The 16942-nt window shown below is 38.5% G+C and overlaps 1 protein-coding gene across 2 annotated transcripts in view; it reads right to left on the reverse strand.

Annotated features, from left to right (window-relative positions):
* Positions 1-4041: 4041 nt before the first annotated feature.
* SCAMP1 (secretory carrier membrane protein 1) overlaps positions 4042-16942 on the reverse strand; it is a 42265-nt gene continuing 29364 nt past the window's right edge. For both annotated transcript variants that reach the window (XM_074165967.1, XM_074165968.1), the window contains 4 exons: positions 12538-12697; positions 11224-11325; positions 9202-9319; positions 4042-7398 (listed from right to left, as the gene is read on the reverse strand). In XM_074165967.1, the coding sequence (XP_074022068.1) occupies positions 7234-7398; positions 9202-9319; positions 11224-11325; positions 12538-12697 (545 nt within the window). In that variant the 3' untranslated portion in view covers positions 4042-7233. The remainder of the gene's footprint in view (positions 7399-9201; positions 9320-11223; positions 11326-12537; positions 12698-16942) is intronic.

The raw sequence follows: 16942 nt of genomic DNA on the forward strand, positions 1-16942 counted from the left end.
AGATTTTTTTTTTTAAATTGTAGCATATTTAAAATATATATATATATACACAAACTTGTGTGAGATGTGCAATACCAGGAATGGGTTTTGTTGTGGTTTTTATTTTTTCCTTAGTTTTTGCTTTTAAACAAGAGATTTGAAAAGGGACTTCCCAGTGAAGAAGCGGCTGGAGTTTTGGTGGTGTGGACAAGCTGAAGACTAGAGTAATGCAATGGAATCCCTGATTTTGAAAATGAAAACAACACGAGTAAACGCAGCTTAAACAAAAATCTTTCCTAGATTGATTTGAAATACTCAGATCTACACAATACAGATAATATAAATGTGAAGCTGTGTCCGTCTCTGGCACTATACAATCTAAAAGCTGAAAAGGCTCAGCAAGGTTTCTTAATGTGCTTTATGTACAGTGTGGCACTGCAAAAAAACATCGCTGCTGAGCTATTTCTGGGTTGTCTCTATCACCTCTGTGTCTGTTCTACTCAATAAAGTTCTCTGGCTTCTGAGAATTTTTTTCAGCCAAATCATTTCCATTTTGCATTGCTATCCCGCATCAGAGAATCCCGCATCCCGGGGGGGAAGGGGAGAGGAGGAGCTGAAGTCCTCCTTGGAAGCAGTGGGCGCTGGTGCTGCCCGCCTCCGGGAAAGGACGGAGCCCAACAAACGCAGAGCGTGGCAGCAAAGGTAGAGGCCGCAGCTGCTCCGCGCAGGGAGGGTGGCTGTGGCAATCCAGCTGGAGTGGGCTTTGAGCCATGGTTTATTTGTGGTACTGTGTTTCTGTTCTTGAGTCACCACTATGTACATTTGTTAGCATGAATGATGTACCTAATGTGTTATTTTTTAATCTAAATTTTGATTAAAATGTGAGTTTTTTTCAAACTTTTAACAGGAGTCTGACTACCTTAATTCAAGCATATTGGACAAGTAAAGCCACAGCAAGGGAGCTTTAATTGTAGCTTTAATAGCATTTAAGATCCCAGCCCACTGATGTTGTTAGTGTTTCAGATTTCCATCTTGATTTTTACCTATTATTACCACTTACTGATGAAAAAGTATGTGATCTGAAGCTGTAGCTATGTATTATACAATACAGTTGCATTAAACAGACTTTCTAATTGAATGTACGTCTGACAAATGTTTTTCGTTTTGCAACTAAAGCACTGCAGTTCCATTCTCACGGAAAGGGGTAGCAGATGTTCAGCACAAATACTGCTCAATCCCACAGACTTTTAAAATGGCATTTGCCACAACGTGGCTTCCCTTTCACCTGTGACCGGACAAACACTACACAGAAGTTACCTGCCCAATTTGCTTGTTCTCCAAGCAAATTTATCGCAGAACGGGGAGTAAGGCTTTCAGCAGTTTTTAAATAGAAGCCAGGATGTCACCTTTGTCTCATAAATTGCTATGGTCCATTTCTATTAAATTTACATATAATAATTGCCTTTAGTTTAATTACACTTCCAACAGTTTCTAAACTTCCAAGAAGTAGCTCTTGGTTAAAACTTGGAACATTTGGAAACCTTCAGTCCAGAAGTTAGGGGACAGGTGACACTGAATGCCCCACCACAGCAGTTGCAGGTACTGATACAGCAGTTAGCTGTTATTCTACAAATACAAATTACTGCCAAAAGCAACACAAAGAAGTACCGATTTGTGTAGCTAAGAATATTGCCTCCCTTTTTCAGTAAAGTTAATGGAGTTGGCAATACAGAACACAGAGTTCAGTTCTCTAATTGTGTGAATTATTACAGATGTCTGTGTTCTAGCAACTTCTTCCCCAAGCTCCAGCTAGGTTTAGAAATGAGAAAGTGAATGTATTATTTTGTTAATATCAGAGGGACAGACACATAAAAATGTTGTTTTGATCTTGTGATTCCCAAAAGTTTAATTTCAAATAGATGCCTTTTACTTGATTTGTGGTACCTTCATGTCAGTGAAATCCCGAGAGCGTGGGAATCGGTGTCCCTGACCAGCTTTAGGCATGGCTCAGATGCAGTGGGATCGGGAATGTGGTCTAGCTGAGAAAGGTAAAGAAAAAATAATTCCAAATTTAATCACATTCTTCAGACCATTTCCAATTGGTCTCTTACTGTGGACAGAAAGCATCCCCTCATCCACTGCCCAATCCAGCATCTCCACTTTTTTCTCCAGAACACCAAATCCATGTCTGTAGCACAGACAACAGCCCTGCGCTGCAAAACGGCAACACGTGCTTTGGCACAGCCTCAACAACTACAGCTCAGATGGCACACGGTTGCTTAATTAGGCTATAAACATTGTAAAAAAATCTACTTGCAGCAAATGTCAGCTGAGAGAGACAGTGGCAGAGCAGCCGATGCCGCAGCGGCATCATTAGTGGTCAGGGGCAGCTGGTTTTCAAAACAGCCTGGGCTCCAGCCAGCATGTCCCACCCCCAGCCCTGCTGTGCCTGTTACCGAGCAGAAGAGCAGAGAGCCTGGTGACAAGCCACTGGGCTCCACAGCAGGCTGTGTTTTCCAGGCACACATCAGCCCCATTCCAAGCGCGCTGCCAGTTACCCATACAGCCTCCATCGCCAAAAATCAGCCCAAACTTTCCCATCTCACTGGCTGAAAGTTTCCCTTCCTGAACTGAGGGTAACAAAGCACAGAATTATAGAATGCTTAGAGTTGGAAGGGACCTTAAAGATTGAGTTCCAACCCCCTGCCATGGGCAGGGACACCTCCACTAGAGCAGGTTGCTCACAGCCCCATCCAGCCTGGCCTTAAACACTTCCAGGGATGGGGCAGCCACAACCTCCCTGGGCAACCTGTTCCAGTGTCTCACCACCCTCACAGGAAAGGATTTCTTCCTGATAGCTAATCTAAATCTCCCCTCTTTAAAATGATTACCCCTCATTCTATATTGAGGGACAGTAAAACAAAGAAATTAAAATCACTGTTTTTTAATCACTATCCATTCATCCAAGAAAAAGCACATTTTAGATGAGCTGTATATGCTTCCATTAAACAGCTGGACAATTTATTTATTTATTTCCAGAACAGAAGGCATGGCAGCGTGATCCACAAGTCATCATTCCCATCAACACTTCCCCGCCCCGTCCCTGGCCCCCTGCCTCGGTAGTGCATGACATGGTATCTAGTTTAATCTTAGCATAAAGTTAAACTAGTATTCTGCTGCAGAGGTAAGAAGCCTGCACCACTTCTTTCGTAAGTCCTCCTGATTTTTCTACTGATGAGAATAAAAGCTACCTGCAGGCATAAAATTAATTTGCAGGAAAAAAAAAAGGTGCGAGCTAATTCTTAATACATTTTAACGTAACAGAGTGAAACCTAACACACATTTTTTTAAATTATCTGATCCACTGTGCCTTACTACTGATCCATAACTGTAGTGCTCCAGGTGCATGCCCTTTCCTTCACAGAAACACCTTCCCAGAAGCATCACTGAGTATCTTTAACCACAGTTCTCTTCCCTGTGCTGTTTTCTCTGTGTGTGCGTGCATGCCCTCCCTGCTTCCTGCTTATGACTTCTTGACAAAAACGAGCCCCAGCAAACCAGAAGAATTATCTCCCCACAACAGCACTTAAATTGTGTAATAATTCTAACCATAAAATGACTGGTTCGTGCTGCACAATTGTGCTTGCCACTGCCATCCTAGATCTGTGAATTATGAAGAAACAGGTCAAGCTGATGAAGAATTTCCCTACTAAGTGATGTGTGCGAGCGTCTTCAAAAACTCACATCTGCCATCTCCCAAAATAATCCTGACCGTACCTCAGAGCGCTGTCCTCTCTATTGTGCATTTGCAAATGTCATGTTACGCTGCTCTACAGGAACTCCTTTCACCCTTCAAAAGAAAACCCAGTAATAAATCCGGTACTGGAGAGGAGGTGTTACAGTTGATATTATTAAAAAAAAAAGAAACAAAACCAAACCCTGTGGTGACTGTGATGGTGCCCAAAAAACAAAATGAAAAATCAAGACACAGCAGTGATACAGAAATGTCAATTTGTAAGCAGAAATTAGGAAAATAAACACTACCGAAGCAACGCTGTTTTCAGCAACTTCATTTTACTTTCAACAGAGTTTCAGGATTCAGTTAATACTTGTAGAATTTCATTCAGTAATGACAGAACACATTTAGATTTTAACCCTTGTGAGTTTACAGCACAAGAAGGTGGGCTGCAAGGGTTTAAGAATGTTCTTCATAACAGTTGAGTAGACCAATTCCCCATTCCTTAATGTTATTATTTTGATAGCAGACATTTTGCTTCCCCATTTCAGCAGAATTACAGCATTTATATACAGAATTATAAAAACCAAGTGAAACTTTTACACAGATCATCTGCCCTGCACGTTAACCTGACTGTTAGAAGAAATATCCCCATATTGGTCGAAACTATACAGAGCAAACACCCAGGAAAAAAGTTTTTTTTTATTCTATTACACTGTGTTAATACAATAAATATACAAAACTTCTAAACTACTCAGACATGCAACAGAGGGACAGAAGTGCATTTGTACAGAACTGTGACATTCACCAGGATGGCAGAGCATTGTTAGTAATTTACAAAATATACAAACATCCCTCAGATAAATAAAACCAACTTCTAAATTACAGATCAATGACTACTGACATTCCAGTGTTTAAACTTTGTACTCAATTTGCCACAATACTACAAAATGACAACTTAAGTGGGCGCCATACTCTGATATTAATCAAGAGAGACTGCAAAATCTAATTTTCATTAGGTACAAAATATTTTAACAAGTATCAGCCTTCTGTTGTCAAAGCTAAACGCAAACTTCTCCCTCCCCTCTGGGCTGCAAAGTGTCAGAGATTTCTGGTTTAAACAAGTCACATGTAACTGAACCTTGAATTTCACTTCGGAGGTTTAAATCTGAACAACATTCAACCCATGACATTATACATCCGTGCTCCCTATACACAGAACATTAAATCTGTTTTCTCAAAGAGCCTTTAAACATTTGGGAAAAAAAATCTACCTGCCAAATTCAGGTTTTATTCCTACTGGTTTTTTTCCACAATACGTTCCGGTAATGTATGTTATTATGCAATCTTCAACTTAAATTGCAAGGATGAGATCCCTGGGATTCCGGCCCAAGAGAATTGCTGAAATTTAGATTTTAAAGTAATCCATAGTAGACTTTCTAGATACAACCTTCTAGTTCAGTTTAAAAGGTCATGAAAAGAACAATCTCGGTATACAGCTGCTAGAAGGATGAGGCCTGATCCCAACAGAAAACGGTGGCCTTTATCTGGAAAGCTTTTAATAACATTCCACACAAATTTAAGTTCAATGCTAGCATGTCCACTAGTACAAAATTTTAGAGCCCCTATTACACAGAATATTTAATTTGCTTTTAACTTCTATGATGCAGAGGACATTTAGAAGCAAGTATATTTGTTAATATAAACTTCGGCACACATGAAACTACGACATTTATCCAAACTCAAGTTGGATTTAAAGAAATTATTAAAAGAAATGAGACTAATAGGGACTTCATGCTAACAGTACAATACTGATGCAGGGATTAAGCTAGAGGTTTTATTTTTTGTAATGCTCTTCTGTTATAATGAATAAAGTGTAGTGAACAAGAACCTACAAAAGTCGGTCCACATTCAGAACATGGAGGTCCTCAGAATTTTATGCTCTTAGTAAAAGTGATTCACCTTAAGAGCTGAATCAATTTCAGCCACAGACTATACTTATACAGGCTGTGGGATGTGGTCCTTCCCGCTTTCATTTTCTAAAACAGAGTTTGAAAAAACAGCCCAAGTATTGTGCATAAGACTCATGAGGCAATCCAAGAACACAAAGAGTCTTCAAAGGAGAGAAACATGACATTATACTAAGACCTGATTATATTCTAGAATATTATGATGGTATGTACCATTGTGGATTGTTCAGTTCCACAGCACCCATTTAACCTCTCAGGCCTCCGGTTCAACGAGTTAAAATTTATCTTTGTTAAAAATTAAGATTTCTCACTTTTCCAACTCAAAATAGTTTAAAAGCTGTTTTTTTTCCCCACCCCCAGTTTAAATCACATCACAGAGATGGCTGAGTTAATGTCAAAATGAATTCAAGTATCTGTTAAATGCCATTGGTTAAAAAGCTTGGGTTTAGACAATATTCATGTTAGAAAATTAAATACTGCATATTTAGGTTTTTGGACAAGCCGTAAACAGACTGACTAGGCTAGAGATTTAGTACCACTGTTAAACACAAATCTACACTTAAAAAATAAACAAACCCCCCAAAAATCCCAAACACAACAAAAATACCACTGCATGTAGAAGAGGGAAGGGGGGCAAGAAACTAGTGTTCTAGAAGTCAATATTGGTTTCTTTTCCAGCAAAATTATTATCCCAAGACATGAATACCGAAACGAAAAATAGCAAATATATAATCATTTAGCTCTGTGATTGAAACCACCGGGTAACTTCCTTAAACTGTACACTGCATTACACATTCTATGACAGAGAATGTTTATGCACCATAGTCATTTCTCACAGGTAGAGAATACTCCATGAAAATAGATACAAACGCACGCTATAATTATAAAGTGGCGCATGTAAATTCTGGACCAAAACACTATTTAAACAAGATAGATAACTCAACAGTATTCATGCAAACTTACAGGTTTATATCAAAAGACTTATCCTAAAAAAAAAAAACAAAAAAACCCAAGAATTTATAGTATCTACCCTACTTGTATTTGTCCTCCAGCAGCTGCTGAAATTACAAAAGCAGTAGCCAAACCTAACTTTCTACGTCTCTCAGTCTACCCCACTTCTTGGAGTGCAAATAGGGAAAAAAAAGTTCTTATGAAGAAAAATAATTAATCCAAAGTGCTTTCCTGAAGTTAAATAAAATACCGGAGTGAACCACTAAAAAACCTTCCAAATTCTTAATGCGTTTATTTGATCATTATCTGCCACAATTCATTCTCAAGCCAATTGTTGAAATAATTTATCCCCCATAAAATACAGAAGGCTTTATATTCTAGAATTGCAACATCTCAAAGAAGGGCAAAGAATGGTTATCTTTTTAAAATAAGTAAGTTTATAATAAAATAAATGAAACATTTCCCATTTTACCCATGCACAGCTGCAGAAGAGACAAACATGCTGTGTGAATTTTCATCTAGGCTTTTCGGGGATATAATAGGTGACTGGAAAATAAAGTACACTCAAAGAGAACTGTGATGACTTTTTATGTTTCCCTACATTCGGTTACCCTTGAATGCGTTTTGAGCTGCACTGGTGGCTGCTGTTGATGCGGCGTTGGCTGCAGCAGTTTGTACGGTTTTGTTGGACATCACTCCTGTTGCAAACTCCTGCTGCGCTTTCTCAAAACTAGCACCGGTCGTGCGGTACAGACCATGCACCTGGGGAGGGGGAAAAGCAGTGAAAATATGGTGCTGAACCTTCCATTTCTTGGTAGATTAATAGCAAAGTCTCAAACACAAAGTAGAGCTGTGTGGTGGGGAAATCTCATTTGCTCGTGTGTTTGGGAGCATCCAGAATGAGAAAACTGCGCTTTTTTTCCAGAAGTCCTATAAATTTTGATTGCCCTGCTATATGAACAGTTCGACTGTAGGAATACCTGTAACCTTTTGCAAATTCAGAGAGATCTCAAAGGTCTTTACTAGAATGTGTGTGGTATCTGCTGTCTGAAATAACATATTTAAATACATAAACAGGCTGCATCCTTAGCATGAATGCAGGGCTCACAGATTGCAAAAATGTCTTCTGTCTCTATTTGCATACAACTTGTCATACTCTTTAAAAGAGTTAGTAAGGATGCATGTTAAAAAAAACCAGCAGGAAACAAGCCCAAAAAAGTAGTTTTGAATCCACTGTGTTAATAACATTTTGGTGAACTTTTTTCTACATCAATTTTTTTTAAAAAATTAATTTCTCTGATTCATACTGTTACAAGAACAAGCAAGGCTATGACTGACTCTTAAAAAGTATAAAATATTCTAATAATGCCAATTATGCAACCACTAAACTAGTGTGATGACCAATAGCTCTGCATAATAAACAGAGGTCTTAAACAATACAATTTATAAATACTCTAAACAAAACAGTGTATAATCTCTAGTACAACAAAAAAACAAATCCTGAGTAACTTCCAATTACCTGAGTATTCAAGTTAAAATGCTATTTCTGACTCATATTCAATGAAGTCACAATAAAGTCAAATAATATTGCAAAGACTTCTTCATTCAAGCGTAACAGGAAAATTAATGTTGTAACATTTTTTCTTTATTATAAATGTCACTATTTCTCACCCATAAAGATACACCAGGTCACATCTGAGTATGCAGGTTTTTTAAAAGAATCGAGATGCATATGGTAGGAAGAGTGTAAAAAAAATGCTCCACCATACATTTTACTTGCTTGTTTCTTTCTCCTGTACCTGAGTATTTGTGCAGAAAAAAGGAGAAGGGAGATCTCCAGGCAATGCTTAAAGTTTCTAACTTACTGTAAATAGGTGAGAAAAGTTTGGGCATGTGAAAAATTTTTAAGTGTTAACTGAGGTTGAATTATTAGAATTGCCAGCATATCATCATCAAAATTCTCAGTTACATTTATTCTAAACGATAACAAAAACTTACTAGCACAATAGTATCTAAACTTAGGTCTTCTAGAAATTCACAAAAAGGAACAAAGGGAAATAAGCATCTTTCTTTGAGCTTTCATGTTATGCAATCATTAAGTGACAATAAAACGTTAAAATAATATAAACAGAGAAATAAAAATCCTTTTCTGAGATGCCAGGCATCTTCTATTGATATGAACAGGAATGATTTAGCTAAGAGCTGAAACTGTGCAATCATTTGAATCACACTTCACTCAGCCTGGTGAATCACCACAGATTTGAAAATTACAACCTGGTATCTCCAGGTACAATCATCATGGCCAGTGCATTCAGGTACCCTTTCATTGTGGGCTACCTCCCAAATTCTCTCATTCAGAGCTATCCTTCCCCTTTTTAGTTTGCAGAAACTGTGTGCGTTGTACAAACAGCATAATCAAAAAAGTACAGTTGTTAATACATAAGGCACAACCCCAGGAATGTACTTTAATCCCCATTACTTTGTGAGAAAGCACCTCTCTTATGCAGGAAAGCAAAATCCAGGTCAAGTATAAGAAACAGAGGAAGGGAGTAACACGTAACGTACCTTTTTGAACATAACTAATGAGATAACAGCAGATGCTGTGAAAAGTGCAGCTATGATTATCATCATAATGCCAACAGGAATACTCTTATTAAGACCAGTAAGAGATGAAATCCACCCACTGAAAGAAAAAAGACAAACTTCAGTAACACAGCACATGAACCATTCAACCACAGGTACCCATACCAAGGGAAGTTTTATACTCTCCTGGTTCTGATCAGCTGTGAATATTTTTGAAGGAAAAGTCATCGGAATTTTTCATAAGCGTATATCAGTTCTACAACTAGCTTTTAGAGCTTAGTTTCCATTTTTCCTCATGCATGCAGTGAAACTATACAAAAAATTGTAGTAAAGATCACTATCCTTGAGAAGAACTGTGAAGAATTAGAGTTGCACATCAACATTTGGGTTTTGTTTTCTTTTTGGTCATGCTGTCATTTCAGACTGATTTAAGACTACATAATTTTGTGGAAGTAAAAATGTCCCTAAAAATATATCTTCTAACTTCTTTAAATATAAACCAAAACCATGGTTTACATGCAGAGCTGCTATGTGGAAAGCCTCATTTAACTGTATCCACACAGCAATGCTTTCTCCATTGAGGTTAATATGACAGTTTTTTGAAGTAGCTACACTACTAGATTAACTAATAGAAAAGATTGCTATATCAGTATCTACTTCAAACATTCGCCCATTCTTCAACACTGAAATACTGACAGAAAAATACAATATCAAACTTGCAACCACAAAAGCAGGCTGCCTAAAGGAAAATAAAACATTAAGATGGAAAAGATTCTTCCACAGAAAAAAAAAAAGCAGCAAAAAAATTCTGTAAACCTGAACAACCTTAAAACTTTCCTCTACCTGTTTCAAATTGCTTTGATATCACCTATGTCCAACTGGATGCTATCACAAAACTCCAGAATTTAAACTGTAATTAGCATTTTCTGACAATTTCTGATAATTAACATTTTCTAATATTCTTTTCATACCCCTTCCCCAGGTATCCTTAAAAGCACACTCCACATACTTGGGACAGTTGACCCTCTAAAATACTTTTTTATTTTGTTAAACTCAATCCATGTATCTGTGAAAAAGCAAAATTGTGGATTCAAAAGCAAAAATAATAAAACAGAATCTTTCCTTACACTACAGGTCTAAAGCAACCCTGTTTTGTCTGCCTTATGTATGCTTGGAGGTTAGCAGGAAAAAGCACTGGTACAGAGAAGTATTACCCAGCTACAGTACTGCCCGTCATAGCTCTCTATGCTGCCAGCTGGTTACTACAGCCATGCTTTTAGTCAATTCAAGTTTGTTAGTTTATTTTCCAAGGATGGTGACTGATTCCCAATAGCTTTTCCTTGTAAAATCTAAGTATCAGACCTCGAAAACTCAAATAAAAGCTAATATACATAGAATATTCATGTGAAAGCTCATATACTTACAAGCATCAAAAAGAAAAAATGAACTATTACAGAAAAAGGAGCCGACTCAGACAAATAAGCTTTTCAAATATATACCACTATATACACCCAAATACATTTTTGACTCACTTTTCAAATTTTAGCCATAGATTTCCTTAATAAGTAGTAAGTATATTGATATAATTAGAAATAAGTAATGATAAAAAATAATATGCAAATGGTATATTATTACCATCTAACTTATTTTCATTTTCTCAAGTTTTGCTTATGTCTTTATCTTTAATATAGAGCAAACAACACCTCCACACACCACCAAACTAGAGGATGTAATGTATAAAAGAATTGTTCAAAGTGGTTTACACTGAAGGATAATATTTTGACCAGCCTAATAACAGAAGTACCTTACCCTCTTGGGATGTATTTCACCCACCTTTCCTAGTTAGGAGTGCTCCAAAGATGTTTTTGAGTGCTAAATGTAACAGTTCCAGTGAGCACAAGATATTTTATTTTTTTTAAAAAACAGACTGCATTGCAGTTGCAATATCAAATATTAGTGTTTGTCTTACAGATAGTACAATGCTACAGCAAACAGAATACTCACCAGTTCCCCCATCTTTGAAATCCTGCAGCTTGAAGTACATGTACAGCAAACTGACAGATATATACAAAGAAGAACACAAAGAACCTAAATGAACTGTCACTCCTGAAAGAAGGGGGAAAAAAGATTAAAGCAACCAGGAAATTAGTGACTTTTTGCAAATACTGCAATACCAATCTAAATTTTTTTTTCTGTATTAACTAGAGTGAAAGTTATTTATTTTTATTTATTTATCCATTCATTTCATTCATGACAGTGACTTAAAGTATTCTGTGGTTTTGTACAGTGTTTATTTAAAAGAGCTGCTCCTTCTTTAATGTATTTGGTATTTTTACCACTTGCACCTCTAACAGAGGCGAGAATAGCAGCAAGACACTATTCCTTAATGTTCTGTTCAGCACACAGCAGGGCCTCTTACACTAAACATAGAAGTTTTGCTACAATGCATGAAGAACAGAATTCTGCTCAGGCTGAAGTTCACAGTGCTGGCAGGATGGGAAGAAAGTATTTTACTTGTAAAAGGAAAAAAAATCTAATATGGAATTACTGAAACATAGCACAGACCGGAATACTGAAGCAGCTTAAAAGCAAAGTATACAAAATAGGTTTGCTGCTTAAATTACTAAAATGCCAGCCTGACAAAGACTGAAAGTAAAAAAAACACCAACCAACCAAACAACCCAACAAAAACCTAAACCAATCTACTAGAGAGCAAATGCAAGTTAAACTATATGATTGCTCAAAGATGCGTGGGTACAGCAGTATGTCTTCAGTTAGCAAAAAAGAAACATCTCATTTAGTCTAAAGGTTACGCTCAACCGCAGTTTCTGGCCATCAGTCTTCCTCTACAAGAACTAGTGCATTTTAACTGACAATATCCTGCATCACTTCAATGTTAAAAAAAAAAAAAATAATCCCAAGACTGTACTGTAAGACTACAGGATTTAGAGGACCTACATGCCAATTTTCACAGAAAACTCCCCCCTCCCTCCCCCGCCCCCCTTTTTGGTGTGAAGAGATAGAGATGTAGTAAGAATTTTCCTTTAAATGGTTATTATCCCAATACAAATACATTTAGTATATCCTACAAATGTTTTGTCAATGATAGAAGCTATAAATACTTCAGAAGATATTCCATGATATTCCTAACTATTGCCATCTATGTTTCAAATGCAACCACTGAATTAATGGCAAACGTACTATATGTTTCTAATGACAGCCTATGAAAGGATTATCATAACGATATCAAGCAAATTCTGGAACGTTAATGCATTTTGACAAATTTTTAAATACCCTAAGTCAAGCTGAAGTCGTTACCTGAAAGCTCCATAGAGTGGTCTGTACCAGCAGACAAAAGAACAAGGGGTAAAAAGCAAGAACCAGAGAATACTCAATCCAAAATCAACCCCTCGCGTAGCATCAACGTAGAACCAGGCCAAACATCCAAAGATATTAAGAAACAGTGTCACTGTATGGACTGTAGAAGCAAAAGCAAAATAGTCTTAAGTTACATTTATACAATAAATTATTACAACTGTTAAAATAATAGCCAAAGTGAGCATTTTTAACAAAACATCAGCATGCTGACAGTAAATCAATACCCCCAGCAATAAGATTTTTATACAGTTTTCTAACTTTCAGGTAAACCCTGTAATTCCCAAGTGAAAGTACTGAACGTGAAAATTCAACTACTATCAGGTATATGGTAAAGGAAAAAGTCCTATCATAAAAAGAAAACATTTTCAATCTTAAAATAATGAAAAAAGAGGTTTCTACAGCTGCAATAATTAATACTTTTTCTACAGTAATAACTGGATACGTGTATTTGACTAGTGAATATTTTGAGAAAGCTTATAAATGATATAAAATGCATCACAAATTTAGTACTGTACACATTCTAATTTGAAAATAAAAATTTCAAAAAAAAAATCTTTCAATGAAAAGCTTTGTCTTCCATGTAATAAAGCCAAAAAGAAAGCCCACTTAGTAAAAATGTTTCTCAGTAAAACAATACCTGCCAGAAGCTACTGTAGATGCTTTAATACATACTGCATATTCAAATATTTCTTGTAACATTTGTCTTAAACATCTGCCTTTTTGATGCTCCGTTCTTCGCTCCATACTAGCATTTTCTCATTGGCAGACCTTATTACAGGTTAACTACTGAATTTCTACTAAAGAAAATGCACTGGCACTACGACTTCACAGTTTATTTCAAATACATTTTGTTCCGAGAACAGAAAAAATATGGTAGTATTAAGAAACAGGACAACTACTTCATGTGATTCTGCCAGACTTAAATTAATGTGAATTTCTGTCATTGTTCAGCAGTAACCAGTGATTCAGCAGTGATTTTGCTATCCGGGATGACAGTTTCTCTACTTGTGGACAAGGATAAAGTAGAGTATTTATAATTCAGAGTGCACAAACGGCAACATTTTTTTCTATTTAAGTTCAGAGAAACATTTTAGTCCTTCTACTGGAAGGTAAAGTTAATAAAAGATAATAAAGATCCTGAAAAAGACTCACTCTTTGCTGCCCTCTTAACTAATACTTTAATAAGCGCTATTATCAACTTAGTGAGAAAAAAAAATCTTAAAGCAAAATGCCCACATCATTTGCATGAAAGGCTGATGAAACTCAAAACACTTCCCTCAAATAAACCATATTTTCCTCTAAGAGTCACCAGAAACAGAAAACTTTGTAGTTTTAAATAAAAAGCATTTAATGCACCTACATATCTTGGCACTGTTCCAAGAAGTCAGCAAAGCAACTCATTTCGGAATTTGTGTGTGTATGCCTCGTAAAGTACAATACAAGATACAAATCTGAATTCCTGCTTCCTTTGATAAATCTGAGAAAACTTACTAAGGGTTAATCTTTCTTTTTTTAGTAAACGCTGGAAAGCAGGGAGACCCTCTAGATTACGTGAAAATTCCACATTCTAGTGGAATTTGAACTTTCTGAAAATTAATACTTTTTTTTGTAATTGCAACGATGGTAACAGGACAAATTTTGAAAGAATACCACCAGTGCAGAAGAGGGCTGAAACCCCACACCCGCTACTGATACTTAGGAACACAGTAAAACCAGCAACACAGGGGGCCTACTTCACTACTGTCATGGAGAAACTCAGCCGTAAAAATGGAGTACTAGCAAGCTACTGACGAAGACTTGGGACTTAGCTGACAATTCTCCCTTTCTCTCCACTTGCCCTTCTCTCTGCCTGCTGCAAGGTACAGAAAAGCTTTTGTTCTTTAAGCCAACAGCCCCACTAAGTGATGCAGATAAGCTTTGCGGCTGTACGAACAGACAGGTGCGTTTATGTTCAGCGTAATGGTTTTAAGTACCTTCCACCTATTTGCCTCTTCAAATTAAACCATGATACAAGTTATTTGAAGACAATGACCACCTGAGGGCTGAAATAACCTAGGGCTTTGGCAGAAGTCTGCAACATGCAATGTCTATCTGACAATAACTTCACAGCTATACCAACACAGTACTTAATGTGAAGTGATCTAAGAAAGCCTCCTCATTAAGCTGTGGAAGCGGTTGAGGATAGAAAAAAAAAAAGGGCATCCACGCCGGAATATGAGTCAACAGTGAGAAGTTACAATAGTTTAATAAATATTCACAGGAAAGTAATTCACAGGATCCTTAATAAAGGCTCACAGGTCAGGAGGAGAGCACCTGGAGTGCAGCACAAAGGAATACCAGCCAGAAAGCCAGCCTCATCAGGGGCCCAATTTAAATGCCTCTACACAAACACACGTGGCATGGGGAATAAAGAAGCGGAGTTATAGACGTGCATGTCCCTGGAGGGCTATGATCTTATTGGCACCATGGAGACATGGTGGGATGGCTCCTACGACTGCACTGTTGGAATGGAAGTATACAGGCTCTTCGGGAAGGACAGGCTGGGGAGATGAGGAGGCGGCGTTGCCCTCTATGTCAATGACCAGCTGGAGAGCATGGAACTCTGCTGAGGAGCTGATGGAGAACTTATGGGTCAGGATTAAAGGGAGGGCAGGGACAGATGACATTGCAGCGGGGGTCTGCTAGAGGCCACCTGACCAGGAAGACCGAGTGGATGAGGCCCTCTGTAGACAGATAAGAGCAGCTTCACATTCACAAGCCCTGGTCCTCATGGGGGACTTCAGCCACCCTGATATCTGTTGGAGGGACAACACAGCAGGGCATAAGCAATCCAGGAGGTTCCTAGAATGCATCAATGATAACTTCCTTCTCAAGTGATAGAGGAGCCAACAAGGAGAGGTGCCATGCTGGACTTAGTTCTCACCAGCAAGCAGGGGCTGGTGGGGAATGTGAAGCCCAAGGGTAGCCTTGGCTGCAGTGACCATGAGATGGTGGAGTTCAAGATCCTTAGGGCAGTGAGGAAGGCACACACTAAACTCACTACCCTGGACTTCAGGACAGCAGACTTTGGCTTCTTCAGGGATCTGCTTGGCAGAGTGCTGTGGAATAAAGCCCTGGAGGGAAGAGGGGCCCAAGGAATCTGGTTAATATTGAAAGATCACCTCCTTCAAGCTCAGGAGCAAGGCATCCCCACAAAAACGAAGTCAGGCATCCCCACAAAAACGAAGTCAAGCAAAAACACAAGGAGGGCTGCATGGATGAACAAGGAGCTCCTGGACAAACTCAAACAAAAAAAGGAAGCCTACAGAGGGTGGAATCAAGGACAGGTAGCCTGGGAAGAAAACAGAGAAATTGTCCGAACAGCCAGGGATCAGTTAGGAAAGCTAAAGCCCAGACAGAATTAAATCTGGCCAGGTACTTCAAGGGCAATAAGAAAAGCTTCTATAGGAATGTCAGTGATAAAAGGAAGACTAGGGAAAATGTGGGCCCTGTCTGGAAGAAAACCTGGACCAGGAGACCTGGTCACCTGGGACATGGACAAGGCTAAGGTGCTCAACGACTTTTTGCCTCAGACTTCACCAGCAAATGCTCTAGCCACACTGCCCAAGTCGCAGAAGGCAAAGGCAGAGATTGGGAGAACAAGGAACAGCAGGAGAAGATCAGATTTGAGATCTGAACGTGCACAGATCTGTGGGACCTGATGAGATGCATCCGCAGGTCCTTACGGAACTCACAAATGAAATTGCTACACCACTATCCATCATATTTGAGAAGTCATGGCAGTCCAGTGAAGCTCCCACTGAGTGGAAAAGGGGAAATATAACATCCATTTTTAAAAGGGAAAAAAAGCAAGACCCAGGCAACTACAGCCCACTCAGTCTCACCTCTATGCCTGGGAAGATCATGGAGCGGATCCTGCTGGAAACTCTGCTAAAGCACATGGAAAATAAGGAGGTGATTGCTGACAGCCAACATGGCTTCACTAGAGGCAAACCGTATCTGACAAATTTGGTGGCCTTCTACAATAGGGTTAAAGTGTTGACAGGTAAGGGAAGAGCAACTGGCATCATCTACCTGGACTTCTGCAAAGCATTTGACACTGTCCTGAACAGCATCCTTGTCTCTATATTGGAGAGACATGGATTTGACAGATGTACCACCCAGTGGATAAGGAATTGGCTGGATAGCCGCACTCAAAGGGTTGCGGTCAACGGTTCAATGTCCAAGTGGTGGCCAGTGACAAGTGGCATTCCTCAGGGGTCAGTACTGGGACCAGTGCTGTTTAACATCTTTGTCAGTGACATGGACAGTGGGATTAAGTGCAGCCTCAGCAAGTTTGCTGATG

Source organism: Numenius arquata, chromosome Z, assembly GCF_964106895.1.
Source record: "Numenius arquata chromosome Z, bNumArq3.hap1.1, whole genome shotgun sequence".
NCBI classification, from domain to species: domain Eukaryota; kingdom Metazoa; phylum Chordata; class Aves; order Charadriiformes; family Scolopacidae; genus Numenius; species Numenius arquata.